General features: G+C 41.8%; 1 protein-coding gene across 1 annotated transcript in view; it reads right to left on the minus strand.

Annotated features, from left to right (window-relative positions):
- Positions 1 to 18,747, minus strand: part of LOC109991642 (notch receptor 1) — a 41,314-nt gene that overhangs the window by 19,235 nt on the left and 3,332 nt on the right. The window contains exons 3-10 of the mRNA XM_020643983.3: positions 9,323 to 9,585; positions 8,449 to 8,787; positions 6,497 to 6,619; positions 6,151 to 6,384; positions 4,969 to 5,124; positions 4,606 to 4,791; positions 3,461 to 3,574; positions 590 to 703 (exon numbers count right to left, since the gene is read on the minus strand). Of these exons, the coding sequence (XP_020499639.1) occupies positions 590 to 703; positions 3,461 to 3,574; positions 4,606 to 4,791; positions 4,969 to 5,124; positions 6,151 to 6,384; positions 6,497 to 6,619; positions 8,449 to 8,787; positions 9,323 to 9,585 (1,529 nt within the window). The remainder of the gene's footprint in view (positions 1 to 589; positions 704 to 3,460; positions 3,575 to 4,605; positions 4,792 to 4,968; positions 5,125 to 6,150; positions 6,385 to 6,496; positions 6,620 to 8,448; positions 8,788 to 9,322; positions 9,586 to 18,747) is intronic.

Raw genomic sequence — 18,747 nt, forward strand, 5'->3', positions numbered from 1 at the left:
GAAAAATATGTTTTTTTCATGTCATGTCACTGCCATGTCATATTTCTAAAAAGAAAATGGGATGTGTCACTGTTTTACTCTCTTTTTACTATTTCATACTTTTTTCAGCCTTTCTGAGGGACTTTAATGCTTTTACCTTATAACTAATGTATTTTACTGACCACTGATGGGAAGCATTCTTTACACTCATATTTACTTACTACAAGTAAGGAAATGATGACATTCAGGTTAGGTGTCATGATGAATACACATTAGGTATTTTCATATTTGCTTTTAAGAAGCAATTTCAAAGTGACCTCCACATTAAAGATTTATTCAAAACAGCTATGCAATGGAAAGAATGTTTCTCTGCTTCCCCAGATACTGTATATTTCAGATTTAATTCTCACCAAGTAGGTCAGATATGCTGCTTTACTTTAGCAAACCTGATTTTTGTTGTAGCTTTTCTCTGTTGTAGGCATTCTCATCACACAAGTGACCTTTGCTTAGATTAAATCTTAAAACACCTGAGAGCTTTGTCTCCTGATGTATGTGTTAATATATAAACTGCTGTCCCAACATAAAGAATTTCACACAAATATGTGTATACCTTCGGTGCACTCGCAGGTGTACTTGTTGGGTCCGTCTGTGCACTTGGCACCGTTTTTGCACGGCGTGCTGGCACACTCATCGATGTCTATCTGGCAAAGGTTCCCAGTGAAGCCTGGAAAAACATCAAGAGGGTGTTACTGTGTGCATGAGAGCATGGAGAAGCGTATGTGTGTGAGTGTGTCTGTTTATGTACAGACATTGCTACTGTGTTCTCACCGTTTCAAACCAGCCCTACTTATAATCCTGAGCCCATACTATAAGTGCTCTCAATGAATCAGAAATCTGCATGTTAATTAACAACTGTGAAACACTACAAACTCTCTATTTTCCCTCTCACTTCTTTTCAGTGTGAGCCCAAAAGGGAAAGGGGGGACAAATTCATTTAAAGCGAGGGGAGGGGGGGTGGGGGGCTAGGGAGTAAGGGGGAAAGGGAGGGAAGAAATAAGGGAAGAATGAAAGTTGCGAGGCCTCCTGACCAAGGGTTGAGAGACAAAGGAGAGCCTGTCTGCTCAGCGCAACGCCGAACTGAGCCCGTTGCCTCTTTTGTCCCCAAAAACTTTTCCATCACAATGTGCATTCTCCCGTCTTGCTCTCGCCCCTCCGCAACAACCCCCTCTAGTCCCCGACTGCCTCTTAAAAGAACCAGCTTGACCTTAGAGTCTCCACTATTCAACATCCTTGTCATTCAAAATCAGTCAGCAGGCTATGCCTTCCTCCTAGAGTTATTCATCTCTGATATTTTCTTGTCTCCCCCCCCCCCCCCCTCGGTCACATGATGGTACAGTCCGAGAACTCATAGTGGGATGTTGTTTGATGAAGAGATAACGTCGCCCCACAAAACCTCCACTACACCCCAGCAGGAACACACAGGTGGTTTAAGCTAAAGAGACAGACTAAGTAGCAGCTAATCCGGTGAGGAAGTATTTCGGTGTCTGCCTGCCGAGCTGATTTCTCCCAGCAGACTTTGCTACTTTCAGCTGCAAGCAATACCAAGTAAAATAACAGGTTCTCATCAAAAGAGAAGGCTGATAGAAAATATATAGCTTTATTCCTTGTTAATTACAATAAAATTTGATTCATTCTAATATAATCTTATCCTGTTTTTAAACCCGGAAACTGAAAAGTTGTTTTTATGAATGGCTTAAAACTGATGTCATTAAAGTAATTATCTTCCTATGAGCTCTTGAGCTCTTATTAGAGTTTACGTTCCTGGTTTTGTATTTTCAGTATAGATTTTGCTGCAATAGTTAGCCCTAGAAATGAAACGCTTACATTAGAACAATGTACTTTCAACAAACACATTTGGCTAATATCATAAAGGAGAAACTTAAACATAAAAAGGTGAAAGATCAGCTTTTTGCAGTCGGAGGGGTGGTAAACAACACGAGTCTCGTCTATGAGCATCCCTGCCAGCTTCTTAACATTTATACAGCGACTGAGTGGTTGGGGGGGGGTTTTGTTGCCAGGATGTGACTCAAAGGTTAAATTCCCTAACAGCTCAGTTACAGTGTTAAAAAAGGACTTGTGACTGAAATCAAAGAGCCAGAAATTAAAAAGAAAATATGTGAAAGAATGTTTTACACAGATGAACACTTGTGAATATCCATACACACACACACAGACTACATGCACCTCAGCAGCCAAAGAGGGATTAATCCCCAGACTGCAGGAATCAGACATTTCAATGGCTCCCAGCAGGGTTTCCATGGCTATTCCATGTACAGAAATAATAAGAGGGGACCGTCGCCTCAGGCCTGGCTCGCAATGGGACAAATTTACATCTCAAGCAGGGCAGTTAAAACCCCTTCCCTTATTTTTACCCCTCCCTTCCCGCTTCAGTATAACGGTTTGTGCGTCTCAACCCCCCTCATCTACCCACAACCCTTCTAAAAAAAACACTTTCACTGCCACCACTTTGTGCTGCTTCCTCACATAACCCTCTCACTGTCACACACAGACTTCTCTGAGGCGTTAAGCTCTTGTGTTCACTCTTGTGCCTCATCTCTATTACGTGTAAAGCTTCCTTGTTGGGTGTCTCTTCTCCTTTATTTCCCTTTTTATCTAATTCACTTTCTGTCTTTCCTTCTTCCCTTCTTTTCTCTCACAACAGGAGGAATCCTGTGTCTCTCCACCCAGGCCGCCTTTGATCCACCCGTCTCTGAGCTTTGCTATGTTTCCCTCTCGAGAAGGAAAAAAAAAAAATTACTTCCACCTCAGTGATCTCAATGAAAGAATGCAAAACAAAAAAACTGATTTGGGGAGTTTGAGGATCGTTCCTTTGCTTTCTTCTTTTCTCTCTTTTCCAGCTACAGTAGTTGCATTCCTTCGTTTCTTAACAAAACATCAATAGCTCTTGTATCAATAGAGTAACTCCAACGGTATTTTTCGAGAAGGAAAAGCAAAACAACTAACTGTCAAAAAGGTTAACTTATTATCCGCCACCGTAACACAGAAACTGATATTGTTCATCAGAGTGTTATAGTTACTCCTCTGACTGCTGCTATTAGCTCTCTTTTCTCTTTTTTCTTCTTGTTTGGATGCACAAGTTTCTGCTCACTCATCAAACATTTTAAAGAAATAAAAAAAACTTGTTTAAAAAAGTTTTAACTTCCTCAAGCCTTTCCCTATAGATTTTTTTCTCCCTCTCTATCTCGACTGCTGCGTTCGTTCGGGGCTACCCGGGCCTGCGTAAGCCTGCCTCAGGGCTGGGATTAGTGCCCGTCCAGAAAGGTGTTTGTGTTTGAGCGAACGAGAAAGACAGCGAGGTGCAGAGAGAGAGATCGACCCCTGTGCCCCCTGGTCCCGCGCCTCCTCCCGCTCCCCCACCACCCCCACCTCCCCCACCTCTGCAGAGGTACAGAAGCCTCACCTGTGGGGCACTGGCAGTGGAAGGCGTTGATCTTGTCGATACACTTGCCGCTGTTCAGGCAGGGGCTGTTGGCGCACTCGTCTGTATCGATCTCGCAGTACTCCCCCTCGTAACCTGGCCAATTAGCAAGGGAGAAGCGGGAGGGAGATGGATTGGTTAAACAGAGACACAGTGAGAAACATTTTAACACTGCTGGCATTTACCACTTTATAAGGTTGAAACTGTATTATACTATAGTGGCTTTATAAATACTGGAGGACTGCTGTAAACAATTATATTCTTCATTTATAAAGAAAAGTATAATATAAGTCGTAGTTGTTATTTATACTTGGACAAAACAAGTTATCTCATACCTTGTAGTAGTCCAACAAACAGTCCGGCACCGTGAGAGTTTATTTCCTTATAAGCATCCTAACACTTTAAACTCCTCAAAATTGAGCATTTAAAAAAAAGATGATTGGAAATTTTCTTAAAAAGTCATGAATCAATTACTTTTATTAGCCACTTTTTGTCCTATGATTTCTACAAGTCGATTGCCTTTTCATTATTTCCCTCTATTTAGGTTTATGATTGAGTGACAGCAGTGACAATTATCATCAATACTTTAAAGATACATATATACACCTTCAAGGGACTCAATGCATTTGACCCAAAAAATTGTCCAAACCCCAATAAAGTTTCACTGACAGTAACTGAAAATCAGCTGATCTTCACATGTTGGAAACATTAAACACATTTTGGGACATTTTCTCTAAATAAATGTCTTAAAACGATTCAAGGATTAAGTGAAGTGTCTTCAACTTTCTGCAAATCATCATTAATCACCATGTAAGAAGAAAGACAATACAGGCATGTTCTGTGCACTTCAACAGGTTTCTTTTTTTAGTTCATCATCAACACAACAGAGTATATTACTTCAATGGTTAATTGAGCGTTTATGTGACTTGTTTGTAGGCCTTAATTTACTGTATTGGATGTCAAAAACTCTTAACTTCCACTATATTTCACGTTCTGAGAAAACATGCCATGGGACAAAGTGAAGTGGTCAAAAAAGAGTTTAAAATCACTTTGAATTTTTCTCTAGTACCTTAGTGTCATCTTTTCTGGTATAACTGTATTTTAAAAGGTGTCTTAAAATATCTCACCTGGCATGCAGATGCAGTGGAAGTCTCCGATTTGGTCCAGACAGGTGGCTTCATTCTGACACGGGTTGGACATGCACTCGTTAATGTCCAGCTCACAGCGCGGCCCCACGTAACCCCGCTGGCACTTACACTGGAACGAACCCTTGGTGTTTATACACTTGCCTGCGTGCTCACAGGGGTTGGAACCTGTTCAAAAAGATGTTCACATAAATTCAACATGTATGTACAGGACATTATACATGGTGAGAATAAGCTACTATTGTGTCTGATGGAATAGAATTATTGATGCATGTGCGATGGTGAGAGCTTTTGTTGACATTTTTATTGAAAAGCTGAAATGCGTCAGATGGTTTGACTTTTTACCCAGTGCGCACTCGTCCACATCTTGATCACAGGAAGCTCCGAAGTATCCTGACGGGCAGGTACAGAAGTGATTTCCACTGACAGGGTTGGTGTCACAGTTGGAGCCTTTCTGACAAGGGTTGCTGATGCAGGCGTCATCCAGCTGGCACAGCAGTCCTGATACACAGAACATCTTTCACTGACTTTTTAATAGTACAAATGGGATTTTGCAAATCAAGCACTTAAAGAGTGTTAGACTAAAGACTATTGTTGCTCCAGAGGGAGCTGCAAATGATCAGATAGATCCCCTCAAGTGAGTCAGACTGAAAAGTACAAGTTTTAAAATGACAAAGATGTGTTGTTGTGGTGTTCATAGAAAGTGTCTTGTCTGCTCCTGAAGTCAGGGGCTAAGGAAGGAGAATGTTTTTACTAAAAAAAAGATACCCAATTTTCTGATGTTTTGATTTTTTCCTTATCCCACAATTTTTTTTTACAATAGCAACTGAAAATTGTTTAAAAAACAAAACCATTAAGTACTATGATAAGCTTTATTTGGCTTATTCTATATCTGAAACTCTTAACTATATTACTACTGCACTTTTATGAACAAATGACTTTTAAAACCTGAAATATTTGTTACCGTGGTACAACACTGCCTCTCTTCTCTGCTGTTTACATTACTTGCTGCTATTTATTTATCATACCAAGTCACTTTAATCATCACTTGTCACTTTAACTTGTCATTCTCTTCAAATACTGTTTCAATTCTCAATTCCCCCCAGTTAACTTCATCATTCATTTTGTACTGTATATACCCCGTTTTTATTTTTATTTCTATTTATCTTATCTATTCTGTTTAATGTGTATTTGAGCTTTCTTGTCTGTGCTGCTGTAACGCCCAAATTTCCCCTCTGTGGATCAATAAAGTATTATCCTATCCTATCCTATTTCAGTCACTTTGATACAAGTAGTGTTTCCCCTTTTATTTTGATAGGATGTACTGATTTAAGTCAATAGTGCAACATGTAATAACATTAAAATAGTACAGGATTGACAGCAAAGATTTAATTTCTTTTTTGATTACAATAATGTGTCACTTTGCTGAGAGAACTATTCACTATTAATAATGCTGAAAGCTTTTGTAATTGACCATATTTCCTGCCAAGCATTTAGATATCAGTTCTACACCAAACATATAAATACCTGTGCGTCCTTTGGGGCATTCACAGTAGAAAGAAGCAACGCGGTCATGGCAGGTAGAGCCGTGGTGGCATGCAGCACTCGCACAGTCATCTATGTTCTCACTGCAGTCGTCTCCTGTCCAGCCGTTGACACATACACACTGGTAGCTGCTGTAAGTGTTGTGGCACGTGCCACCGTTTTGGCAGGCGTTGGGCATCAGCTGGCACTCATCAACATCCTCTGTGCAGAGCTGACCTGTGAGAGAAGCAGAGGTTGGAGGATTCAAGGTAATGCTTAACTCTCCAAAACCTCAAGTGATAATTGCTTTTATTTTAATTTAAAAATGTAGGAAAATCGATACACAAACCTGTAAATTCTGGTCTACACTGGCAGTTGTACGTGTGGACACCATCCACACATGTCCCTCCATTCCTGCACTCATGACCTGGACAGTCATCGATGTTGTGATTGCAGTTTTTCCCTGTAAAACCTACAACAGAGAGAGACATATAGATTACAGACCCGCATGTATTTGTTAAAGCGTGAGTTTGTGTTGCTTTCTTTCATTGTGTCATTTCCTCAAGTAGTGAAATTACACGATTTTCAGTGGCTCAGTTCTCCTGGCTTAAACACAATTTGCTGCCGTTGAAAGAAAGAGAGTGAAACTTTTCTTCAGTTAAGTGTGGTCAACTGTCTCTTTCCTCCCAGCAGAGAGGCAGCTGTACCCTCTTTGAGGTCTGTGGCATTCTAACCATGTACTAGCATCCACTCTGTCATTCAGTTACACAAGAGGCAACCACCGGACTGTACATGTGGCATGCTGGATCATTTACAGGGAAAATTAAAAACAGTTCAAGTCATTTCTTCAATTGATTTCTAAAATAATATGCTGTTTCCTAAAAATATATTTTCCTCTATCTTCAGAATATTCATTTTACTTTTTTCATAAATAGCACATGCAGAACAACATGATACCTGCATCGTTTAAAGTATTTTTTTCTGACTAGCAGTGCAGTTTTTGAAGCATTTTGCTGATACATTTTTACTTTTCTCTGCATATTCAGGCATCGCTTTGAAGTGTAATAGTGTAAAACTTGAATTGAAAATTGTATCCTGCCCCACCAGTGCCTGTGTCCATGCATCCTTTGTAGCACAACATAAAACAGTGACCCACATACAGAAAAATGCTTCATGGCATTAGTCCAAAAGGTAACTGTCAGGATGGAGAGCATCAGAGATGCTGAGTGTGGAACACGTTTTCAACTGGATGATATAGCTGGGATGAAAAGTTGCCATTCAATATTTTGCTATGCTGTAATTGGACTAATTAAGCAGTCAAAACAAGGCATAGCTTGTCTGTGCAAAGGTAATGAGGTTCAGAAGTGTAGTCCCAGTGAGCTTTGCTTTACTCTGCAATGTGAAAAGGATGTTGTCCTTTGACCATTTCCTTATGATAAGCCCCAATGCCTTCCTGCTCTGCCTTGTTCACACACTGTGTACACTGAGTACAACATAAGCAGGAACAGCCCTGCCTTAAATGACATCATCTTTTAAACAGCACCAAGCTGCCACAGGCTTCAGAAAATTAAAGAGACTTCAGGAACACAGTGCATACAAAGATGAAATAGGTGAACTCAATTCAAGAGGATCATACGTTACAATTTCAACGATCAAATATATTTTATTTGAGCAGTATTTATCAAACTAAAAACATTTCTTCTTTGATGTTTAATGTTAATAAGTAACTATGCAAAGTCTGGAAAGACCTAAAATGTAAGCAGTCCATGAAGTGTGGTGTAGGTAATAGACGCTTATTGTGGCCGTTGAGCTAATGGCTAAGTCCCGAGCTCACAAAGAAAATGATAGTCAGTCCCAATAGCTCTTCACACTTTTTTTAATAAACTGTACTTTAATGTTTACTTATGCCAACATGCTACTTAGTTAAGTTAAAACCTCATAAGATAGGTCGCAAACTTGAAAATAAGTGCACATTGTTTATTTTAAGGAGTTTTTGGACTATCAAAATCTGTCTCTTAATTCATCTTTAATCTGATCCAATGTCATGTTGACCCACTACGCTTGTTTAAAATAATATCTGTTTATACTTGGACAGCAGACATTTAATTCAAGGAGATGGTTCTACACAGCCAGCCTCAACAGCTACCTCCTATTTAGTCTAGCTCGCCATTCCCTCAATTAGAAAAAGTTCAGTAAAGCTAAACTTCATTCAAAAAAGAGAACAGCCTATTATCATGTCTTTAAAGACTAATTAACCTCCTCTAATGCAGCTCTTTGACCATGACTTAATGTGATGTTTACCTGGTACACAGGAGCATTCATAGCTGGTCTCTCCCTTTTGGATGCAGGTGCCTCCACTATGACAAGGCGAGGGGTTGCAGGGAAAGTAGCGGCTCTCGCAGTGCTTTCCCGTATACTCCTGTGGGCATTGGCACCGATAGCCGCCAACATCGTTGATGCACACACCACTGTTCTTGCAGGGCGAAGGGTTCACATCGCACTCGTTGATGTCCTGCTTGCAGGTTTGTCCGGTAAAGAATGCCGTGCAGGTACAGACGTAGTGTGACTCGATGGCGGAGCACTGGCCGCCGTTGGCACATGGGTTTGAGGCACAGGGGTCGGCTTGTTGGCACAGTTTACCTGAGGGCACAGACAACTTGTGATCTACAGGCTTAACTAACCTATTTCAAAATGGATGGATCTGCTTCATCAAAAATATGTTAGAAGCATTTCTGCACTGTTTTGCACTGCAAGACATGAGCAGAAGAAGTCTCTAAACCCTCTCAAAGCTGTTGATTGATAACTCTCAGAAACCATAAAACAAAAGTTTTTAAGTACATCTTGAGTTAATAAGTCTTCTCAAATCTCCTGAAGAAGAAAAAAACATGTTGAGCTCTGATTTGGAGAATTCATTGATTTGCAAAGTCTTGATTGTTTTTATTTCAAGGCCATACAAAAGTTTCACGCAGTGTTTTACCACCTCAAGAAGTCTAATTGCAATGACAAGTGGTAGTGTAAAACAATTTATTAGACTAAAGAGTTACATTTATCAAGGGATTCATAAGAAAAAACAATATTAGAGGGAAGCTGGCATGTCTTTGTTTTTTTTTTCTTCTATTTCCTTCCCAAAGCAGAAACATTCATCTTCTATTGCCACACTACAGCGATGTGTTACCTGACCATCCAGGTGGGCAGCGACACTTGTACGTCGTGAGACTCTCCAGCTCACAGGTGCCTCCGTTACGACAGGGCGAGCTGATACAGACGTTGTCGATGGGCGTCACACAACGGTGGCCGTTGAAGCCAAGTTTGCAGGTGCAGTTGAAATCCACCGTGTTCCCCTTTGTCACGGCTCGACACGCGCCACCGTTCATGCATGGTGAGGAGGTACACGGGTCAGGAAACTGGCACCTGCTTCCTACGTATCCATCTCGGCACCTGAGAAAACACAAGTAGAGAGGTCAGCAAATGATCTGGTAACACGGGGAAGATGGATGATTTCTACATACCACCACTTTGTAACTCATTAACAGATAGGATTTGAAGTATTTTAAGTTTCTCCCAGAAGGTTCACCTTCAGGTCAGTGAAAGGGAATTCCAAAACAATATTTCTTCTGTCCTATCTTATTCAGCTCTAAGTGAAGAGTTCACAAGACAACTCTTAAGACTCATCAAGGGGCTACCCTTTGTGCAGTATTTTGTTCCCATACAGCTTCTTTTTATTTTATTTTTTTTACAACACCGCAGACAACACAACCATTAGATACTAGGCTTTAAACAGGACATTCGTCTGTCTACCATCAGCCCCGTGAACAATGAGTTTCACGCTGTAAAACAGAGTGGTCTGAAAGTGAGGGAGGAGGGGGAAAACTCCAGTGATGTTTTCTCACAGGTTAGTCATAAACACTGCTTGGACCCCAGCGAAAAAGTTCCCAGAGCGAGCGAGCAAGCGAGCGAGTGAGCGAGAGAGAGAAGGAGAGAGAGATCCTGCAGATTTACACATTTACAATTACAATGAGAGGGGTTGAAGAGTGTCCCCTGAGGATATGAACGGCTCAACAAAGAGGCCACACACACTGAGAGCATGCGCACACACACACACACACACACACACACACACACACACACACACACACTCATACCTACACAGTCAGTGTGCAGTCTCTCACATCCCACACACACCCATATGAAAATAACACAGGAAGATGAGGACAAGGACCTTGTGCGTTTACATTCACAATTGCTTTTAAATCCTAAAACAATATTGTAGGTGAGGACAGGTCAATGATGTGAAACTTGAAGCTGAAGCTTTAGGAGTAAAAATGTTAATGCCACTCATTTTAATACATACAAAACTATTTAAGTCATGCAGAAGAAAAATTAAAAAAAAGTCCTGTCTAACCTTCTTAATAAAATGTAGGACTATTAATTTGCTTTGAAAAGTTGAACTATTCCTTGAATGTGATGATATGCTGATTTTCTTCATTTTACTTGTTCATTTATGGAAGTATTTGGGCTGTTGATCGGATAAAACATGACAACAACTGAAGATGTAATTTCAGTTCTGAGAAATATTTTCACAATGTAATGATATTTTCTTGCCGTAACAAATCGATTAACCAAACAAATCTGGGATATTAACTGTTAATCAATGTATATGTTCATAATCTGTTTTATAAAAATGACAGAACAATGACTTTCTTCATAAGCTTTTGTTAGACTAATATAACTTCTGAAATGTGAGAGACCAGGAAAACAGATGCAATCTTTCAAAATGACTTTCCCTTTAAATGTCTGAAGTTTTAATTCAGTAAATCTCTAAATAAAGAAAGAATTCTTACAAGACAAACGCTGGCGTCTCCTTGTGTACAAAAAAAACTGAAGTACAGGTGTATAACTGTGAGAAACACAACGATATTGGAGTTTTTTGACATCAAAAACAACCGCCTCAGTCCTCCACAGTAAGAGCCTCTCTGCCGCCACATTCCCATATTCATCACCTTCACCGATTCAATACTGTTGTCAACAACACTGGGTGGCCATTGAGGCCTGGTCATTACAACAACAAAGCATCTTCTCAATAGCCTCTAAGACAAAAACAAAAAATGTGCGGTATTCGGAATTCTTGTTCCTAATCCGTTCTTTCCAGGAGTTGGGGTACAAGAAAACCCGCCATCATGGCACCCTTCAGCAACTCTCCGGGTTGAAATGTGCTCACTTTGACCCTTTCGTCAGCACTCATTCATCCTGAAGACAAGGAAGCATCTATGCCACAGTGTTTGAGCTGTAAGCCAACATTATGGAAACTTCAAAGAGCCGTGCCACAACCTCAATGCTCGTTATTCTTCGCTCCCCAGAGAGGATTTGGTCCGGCATCAGACAAGAGATGGGAAAACGATGAAACGGATGCAACTGCAGCGCAAACTCTGTCAAAAAGATGAAAGATTCCTGATGTGTGAATTCTTGTGCAGAAAAAAAAAAAAAAAAACATTTGGAATGTCTCAAAACTGTGAAGGTTTTGTTGTTGTTTTTTCAGCGCAAATTCCACAGACAACAGTTCTCTCGAAATATTGTGTGTACACTCTAATGCAGAAACAATATTGCACATTAAACATCCTGTGCACATCAAAGCAGCCTTCCCATGAAATCAAAATCTGCCTTTATTCTCAAATACCTGAACAGAGCCAGCAAGTCTGTACGCCCTGAGGGGCTGGCAGGACCATGTCCCCAAACATTCCTGGGGGTCCTGTGTGACTTTGTGCTTGTGTCTGTGTGTGTGTAAATGGGGACTAAGCCATGGCCCCTCTGTAGGGACAGGCGTGTGTTTAGACAGGGTCTCTCTCTCAGGGGATTAGGTGGCCTTAGGACTGTGGTAAGGAAAAGAAAAACATCACATGCTAGAATGCCCGCCGCACAAACAGCAGCAGTGAGTGGTGGCATGTCCCCACGAAGAGGTGGCTTGGCTGAGCGTCAATTAGACTCGGATCATCGTAGCATTAAGCTCAAACCAACAGTGGTTGCAAAGGCAGATTCACGCAAATAAGAATTTAAAAAAAAATTCTTTACAGTTTCTTTAGAATCACAAGTACAACATTGTGTTACCATAAGGGGGCGTCACAATCTGCTAAATATAACTCATTTTTTCCATTTAACCCTTCATTCAATAATCGCTGCTGTTAGAAAACAATAGTTTGACTTCTTTGAACACGTCAAATGTGGGCAGATGGACCCCAGCATTTCATAAAAGCCACTTGTGAAGCTAGATTTTCTTACTCATGATTTGTGCATCACGTCTCTTACAGGACATTCAAAGAGTATGTGTATGTGTGTATAAAGAGGGAGAGAGAGGGAAGAAGTAGCAGATCTGGCTGCTAGAAGACCAGTCCAGTTTAAAGTCCCAGCAGTGGCGGGTGCTGAGGTCGTGAGGCGCCACACAAGCTTGCTGGAAAAAGGCCGTAGGGAGCAGGTGCGCATGTTAATGAGCAGACGGCAGCTGCTGCCCCGGCCATTCACAACTCCCCCCCCCCCCCAGCCCATCATCTCTCCCACTCCTCCCACATCCCCGATCCCACCACTGCCTCTGTGCTCTGCATGGCACCCCATCCTACGAATGTCCTCAAACTTGAATTGAGACGATGTACTGCTCAAATCATTACTCCCTAAACTGCCTGAATATTTCACTTTCGTGGTTCCATTCTGGCAATGCAGTTGAGTTCATCTTTTTTAGGGTGAGAAAAATCTTCAGAGTAGAAAGGACGATTAAGCCACAAAAAAAAAATCGAATAAAATCATAAAACACACAAAAGAAATTGATTTCAAAAAGTGTTGAGATATTTTCCAGGTATCATTAAGTTGGTCTTTTGTAGTGTTGGCATCTGAATACCAACACTGGCCCCCTCTCTCCCTCCCTTTTTACTACTTAGCAGTGAAATGAGGAGTGAGAGAGGAAGAAAAAAAAAAGAGGGAGTAAGAGCGAAGGATGAGTGGGCCCATTGTGTTTCCTCCCAATTCAGACTTGACCACAGGCTGGGTGTATTCAGCTGTTACACCTCCTCTTTCCTCTCCTCTTTCTCCCTCCCGCAAAAAAATAAATAATCTCTGAATATTTTTTTTTTGTAAATGGCTCAATGATGAATTTTGCTTTTTTTTCTCATACTTTATTTCACTTCCTCTGTTAAAAGCCACATGTATGGTCACTGGCATCCTCCCCGCTCCCCTCGGCTCACCATTTTCCCTCCAAATCCCTCTCTTCGATAACCCAATTTCTTTCCATTCCACCACATTAAGATTTAACTGACTATCGCTCACTTTCTTCCAAGTTCCTCTGCGCTGCCTTGCTGCTTTACTGTGGTCTGCGACGTTTGAAAGGGGAGCTTAAAATCCAAAACACACACACACACACACACACACACACACACACACACACACACACACACACACACACACACACACACACAAGCAGGGGAACAAACAAAGGAGTACCAGAGAAAGGGAACTGGAACTGGTTTGGTTGGGTTTTTGAGGGAAGAATCACAGAAAGGAGGCGGGAAATTTTGCTGTTTACTCCAGAGTCTCCTGTCCTTTATTCTTCACCCAAAGCTCGCCGATTTTTTCTTCTTTGAGGGGAAAAAAAAAAACTTGTGCTAGCTTTAAAAGTGGGCATCACCCCTTGCAAAACACCCCAGTGTCTCACACTGAGGCCTGAAATACAAATAGGTGGAACCTCTGCACCCTCACCTTGGTGCACGTGGAAGCACTATCCAAACACACTGCAGCTGAGGTGCCAGCAGGGAGTCAACTGTAGCACACGCTAGGCAAAGACTGGTAACAGTTTGCTCTGTAACTTGGCAGGAGCATGTCAAATAGATGCTCAAAAATGCACAAAACAGCTTCTACAGGCAGCAAGCTGAACAGCCTCAATGAGTGCAAAATCGTATAAAAAAAAAAAAAAAAAGGATAAAGACAAAAGACATCCAACGTCTCTTTTATGGAGAATTTAAAACAAACAAAGCAAAGCAGCTGCTTCAACAAGAGAAATCTGCAGGCCTGGTGAGCAGGATCATCTCAACAGCAGAAGGTAAACTGGGCTGCTGAAAAGGTAAATAGAAAGGCATGAAAAGAAGGGCACAAATCAGAAGCTGAGCAAATATCAGGTGTTTGAGGGGGATCGTATAACCGCAGGACAGCAGTGGAGCTATCTCCTCTGTAAGGCTGATACTGTTATTATCCTTTCTGTCATCCCTGCCCCGTAGCCCTCATTGTTCTCCTCCGTACTCACTTCTAGGATCGTCTCTTCTTCTATTGCTACCGCTGTAGCCCGTGGCAACAGGTCGGCGACACTGATGGGATGCATGACAGGGCTGGGCCGCGGCTCGAGCCTGCAGCAGATGTTGTGGTGACATCTGACCCACGGCCAGGCGTCGCTCTAAAGGGGCTTTCCTCACTTTCGGGCCAATCTGCCATCTGCCATCTTTCTGAGGTCTGCACGCGGATTGGGACAGAGGCTTGTGAACGTCATATTCAGGCCGCACATGTGCACTGTATACAAATAAAAACCTAGAGTGGGTCCACAGATTTTTGGCAGCTATAAGGGGCTCAAATCTGGATTTCATTTTAAGAAGCTTAGGGATTTAGGTTGTGCATTATTTCAATTGTTGCCCCCATGTCAATCTCTGTGAGAGACAGGATCAGTGTCGGGCTCCAGTCCTGTAAATGGCATAATTATTAGGATTATTTTAGGATACATTTTTGTTTATCCATCTCGCCGTAGATTTCAGCAAATATAAAAAAGATTACTCTGGAGACAAGGCTATTAGTTAGGTCTGTAATAGTACATGAAACCCACGGTTTAGGACATAGCCCTTTTTTTTGGGTCATGTTTTGTAGTACAGACAGGAAAAGAGGAATATAGTCAACATAGTCAGGGTTAGGTTAATGTGCGAACACAGCAGGACATATTCAGGGGAATTCTCTTGAGTGGGTGAGTGGGAAGTGGTGATGACATATATATTAAGCAACCTGTGTGGAAGTGGTGCAATATCAGTGCACGCTGTCTAACTGGTTCACTGTGTTTTCTGTTCACCAGAATGTTCTTCTCCACTCTTTCGTTGATACAGGGAATTCCTGGAACTACTCGTGGCATTGATAAAAAAAACAAAAACTGACTCTGTTGCTTTGTCCACCAGTTCTGTGTCATCCTTTTCACATCATGTCCTTCATCCTGACACCCCCCCCCCCCCTCCCCCTCACCCCACCTCACCCCACACACACAAACTCTGTGTCTCCTGCGGCGAATTCTGGAATAACCAGCTCAGGAAGATGAGAAGCAGCCTGCCAGACATTTACTATAAATTCTCAGATTGTGCACATGTGAAAACGTCTTAAATAAAAGGTTGAGTTTATTACAACTTTTCTTTTCTTCGATAGTTTATGATTTATACTGTGTTTCTGAAAGCTATTGCTAAGGCCTGGGATGGGCCATGATTGTTGAGATAACTACATACATTTAAATGATCTCCACCACATTATATGGGGAATAAACCTGAAAGCGAAGATAATCCGAAAAAAGTGTTTAATAGTAAGTGTTTGTTAGACAAGTATCAGACCTGTACCCAATTATTGATTAGTTGATCAACAGAAAACCATCAGGCAACTATTTTGAAGACCAATCTAACGCTGCGTTTGTGTTACTAGAGGACAAAAACTCTCTTAGTACTACTTTTTTGCTCTCTCTTTTGGAACCTTGAGACACTGCCAGATCAAACGATATCGATAAATGTTTTCCTAAGTCCTACTGTAGGAACTCAATTATTAGGTCTTTTTTTCTTCTTCTATATAACCAATAATGCTGGGAAACTCCTGCACACTGTCTGAACTACAAAAATATGTCGGAAATTCCAAAATGTTGCCAACATATTTGCACAATTTAGGCAGTGCTCTCTCTCTCTTTAGCTTGCAGAAGCATTTTGGTTAGATATGACCCAAGAAGTGCATTTTTTTTTCAAAGCATTGGTACTTTTTGATACTATTAATAATTAAAGTAACAAAAACATTTTTTATCATTTTAAAACATGTATTATCAAAGAGTTTCCTAATATTAAAAAATGTTTGACGTTACTCTGACATGAAGGCCAGAGACATTAATAAGACACAAGCTGTAATAAACAAGAGTTGAGGGTAAAGATGATGTATTTATTCAGTTTCTCTGTCTGTCAGGTACGTTCTCGAGGTCTTCAGCCTCAGGAGTAAAACTGAGCTAAGGGAGCATATTTGTACCTCTGGCCCCCCTCCACACCCCTTCTCATTTGCTGGCTGTTTGGTTCTGTGCCTGGGCTAAGTCCCCCTTTTTAGTCTTGTCTGATCTGTTTCAAAAGCATTGCCTGGGGGGGGGGGCTCTCCTTTTCCTCCACACTTCCCTCTCAACATAACATGGCTAACCACAGTGACAACTGTGCCACCATAGGCAGAGTGAACAAACACTACAATATGAGCTCTGCAGTTCTACTTCAATCACACAAATCAAGTTTATTGAAATAAAAATAGCTCTCCAGCTGGAACTAAATCTGGAAGAGCAATCTGGGTTGTTGTTTGTTGTGGAACTGAAACCAAAGTTACCACCAAATCCCCGCTGGCTGCAGAAATTACAGGGGAGACGTTGCCCCTCTTTCCCTCTCCTTACATCCATCCTTCTTTTCCTTCCTCTCTAATCGTACAGGAGAGCTGACCTGGCCAGCCCACATCTGGCAGCCTTCATTAGAGACCCCGTTTATTTGAGAGTAGTAGGGACACAGCCCATGGGAAAGAGCTTGTTCCCCCAGGGGCCGACCACTAAAGTGTGTGTGTTTGCATGTGTGTGTGTGTGTGTGTGTGTGTGTGTGTGTGTGTGTGTGTGTGTGTGTGTGTGTGTGTGTGTGTGTGTGTGTGTGTGTGTGTGTGTCCTGTCATAGCTGCCCTAATGACTTTTGCTACCGCTTACTTTACGAGGCTGGGAACTACTTAAAGGCTTTTACAGCTGTGTGAAGGTGTAGCTGACACTGCAACTGGACACTCAGGCTGTTACTGTACGCGGTGACTTCAAGGTTTGAGGCAGAGCTTAAATGTCCCATCACTGCTTCCTGCCCAAGTGTCCCCCATAAATCAAGACAAGCGTTAGGTTGTTAACAGCTTTGCTTTGGTAGATTTTAAATGCCGTTCATACATTTAGTTTGCTACTTAACTCAACGACAGAAAGAAAAGTTGCAGGGCGGAATGTTAAGTCTCGAAAAACAGTCTCTGCATTGTCAGTCAAATACTGTTTAAGTGGATAAGATAACATGTCTTCTATAATAAAAAGTAAGTTTCTTTTTGCAGTGAACCCATGAATACATAAACAACTTTGGTCAATTAACTGCTGTTCAGGTTAACCTCACACATGTCATCGTGTCTTATCCACTGTGAGGAGTCATGTACTGTAGTGACACAATAATTCAAATTGTCAGTCCAATCTGTTTCCCTACGAAGGCACCACACTTCATTTTCCTTCAAATCCCGAGTGAGTGTATATCAGACAGTGAAAGTGCACACCTGGCAGACAGAGTCAATCTGTTCCTGTGTGGATCTGAATGTGTAAAACCGCAAGTAATCATGGGTATTATGAGGCATGCTGCTGTATGGGTGTGAGCGCACGGCTCTCTTAGTTATTCTTCCATAACCCACAGAAAGGACAGGTGGTCAGGCTGAAAGAAGTGAAAATAAAAAAAAAAGAAATGAGGAAGTGTGGTTTGGAGTATGCTCAGTCTCTTTGTCTCACACTCACACACACACACACACACACACACACACACACACACACACACACACACACACACACACACACACACACACTGGCTGTCAGAGCTCTCTGTGATCAAAGTTTATGTGATTTCTCTTGGCAGATGCCAACCAGGGAGGCTCAAATGTCACTAATCCTTGACGCTTAGGTTCCCCACCATCGAATCACTTCATTCAGCCTCAGTGCTCTGATGATCAGTCCTCTCACCAGCCAGACTCTCACCAAAAGCAACCCAACACCAGCAGCAGCAGCCATATAGAAGCCTGGCGCTGTGTGTTTCTCGTTGTGTGATGATATGATCAGATACGGCACCTTTTCTTCCTTCAGGCCACTCTGAGGCGGTTTCCTGACTCTGAATGGAGATGTAGGGGGAGGCGGAGGGGGGGTAGGGGGTGTAGTGTGTGTGTGTGTGTGTGTGTGTGTGGGGGGGGGGGGGTTAAGATAGACTCATCTGACCCGGGCGAACAGAGGTGCCATTAAGGAATCCCCAGAACTGAAGAGACAAGGGCTAGCTTTCATTGAAGTGGATGGATACTGTAGCATTCGCTGCACATACGAGCCAGGGATTAAAAGACTTAGAACAGGAATACAAAGACAAGAAAATAAGAGAACCCTGATTAGGGGTTTGAAGTTCTCAACTTTTTGATGGCACTTTCTGCCATCTACACCAAAACTTAAACAACACATCAATCACCATGATATTCAGCAGAAATGTCTGACAAATGTCCGATTTGCAATCAGCTACTTAACAACACACAATAAACACTCACAGAAAGTTTATGTTTACGGAC

Source organism: Labrus bergylta, chromosome 2 (genome assembly GCF_963930695.1).
Source record: "Labrus bergylta chromosome 2, fLabBer1.1, whole genome shotgun sequence".
NCBI classification, from domain to species: Eukaryota; Metazoa; Chordata; class Actinopteri; order Labriformes; family Labridae; genus Labrus; species Labrus bergylta.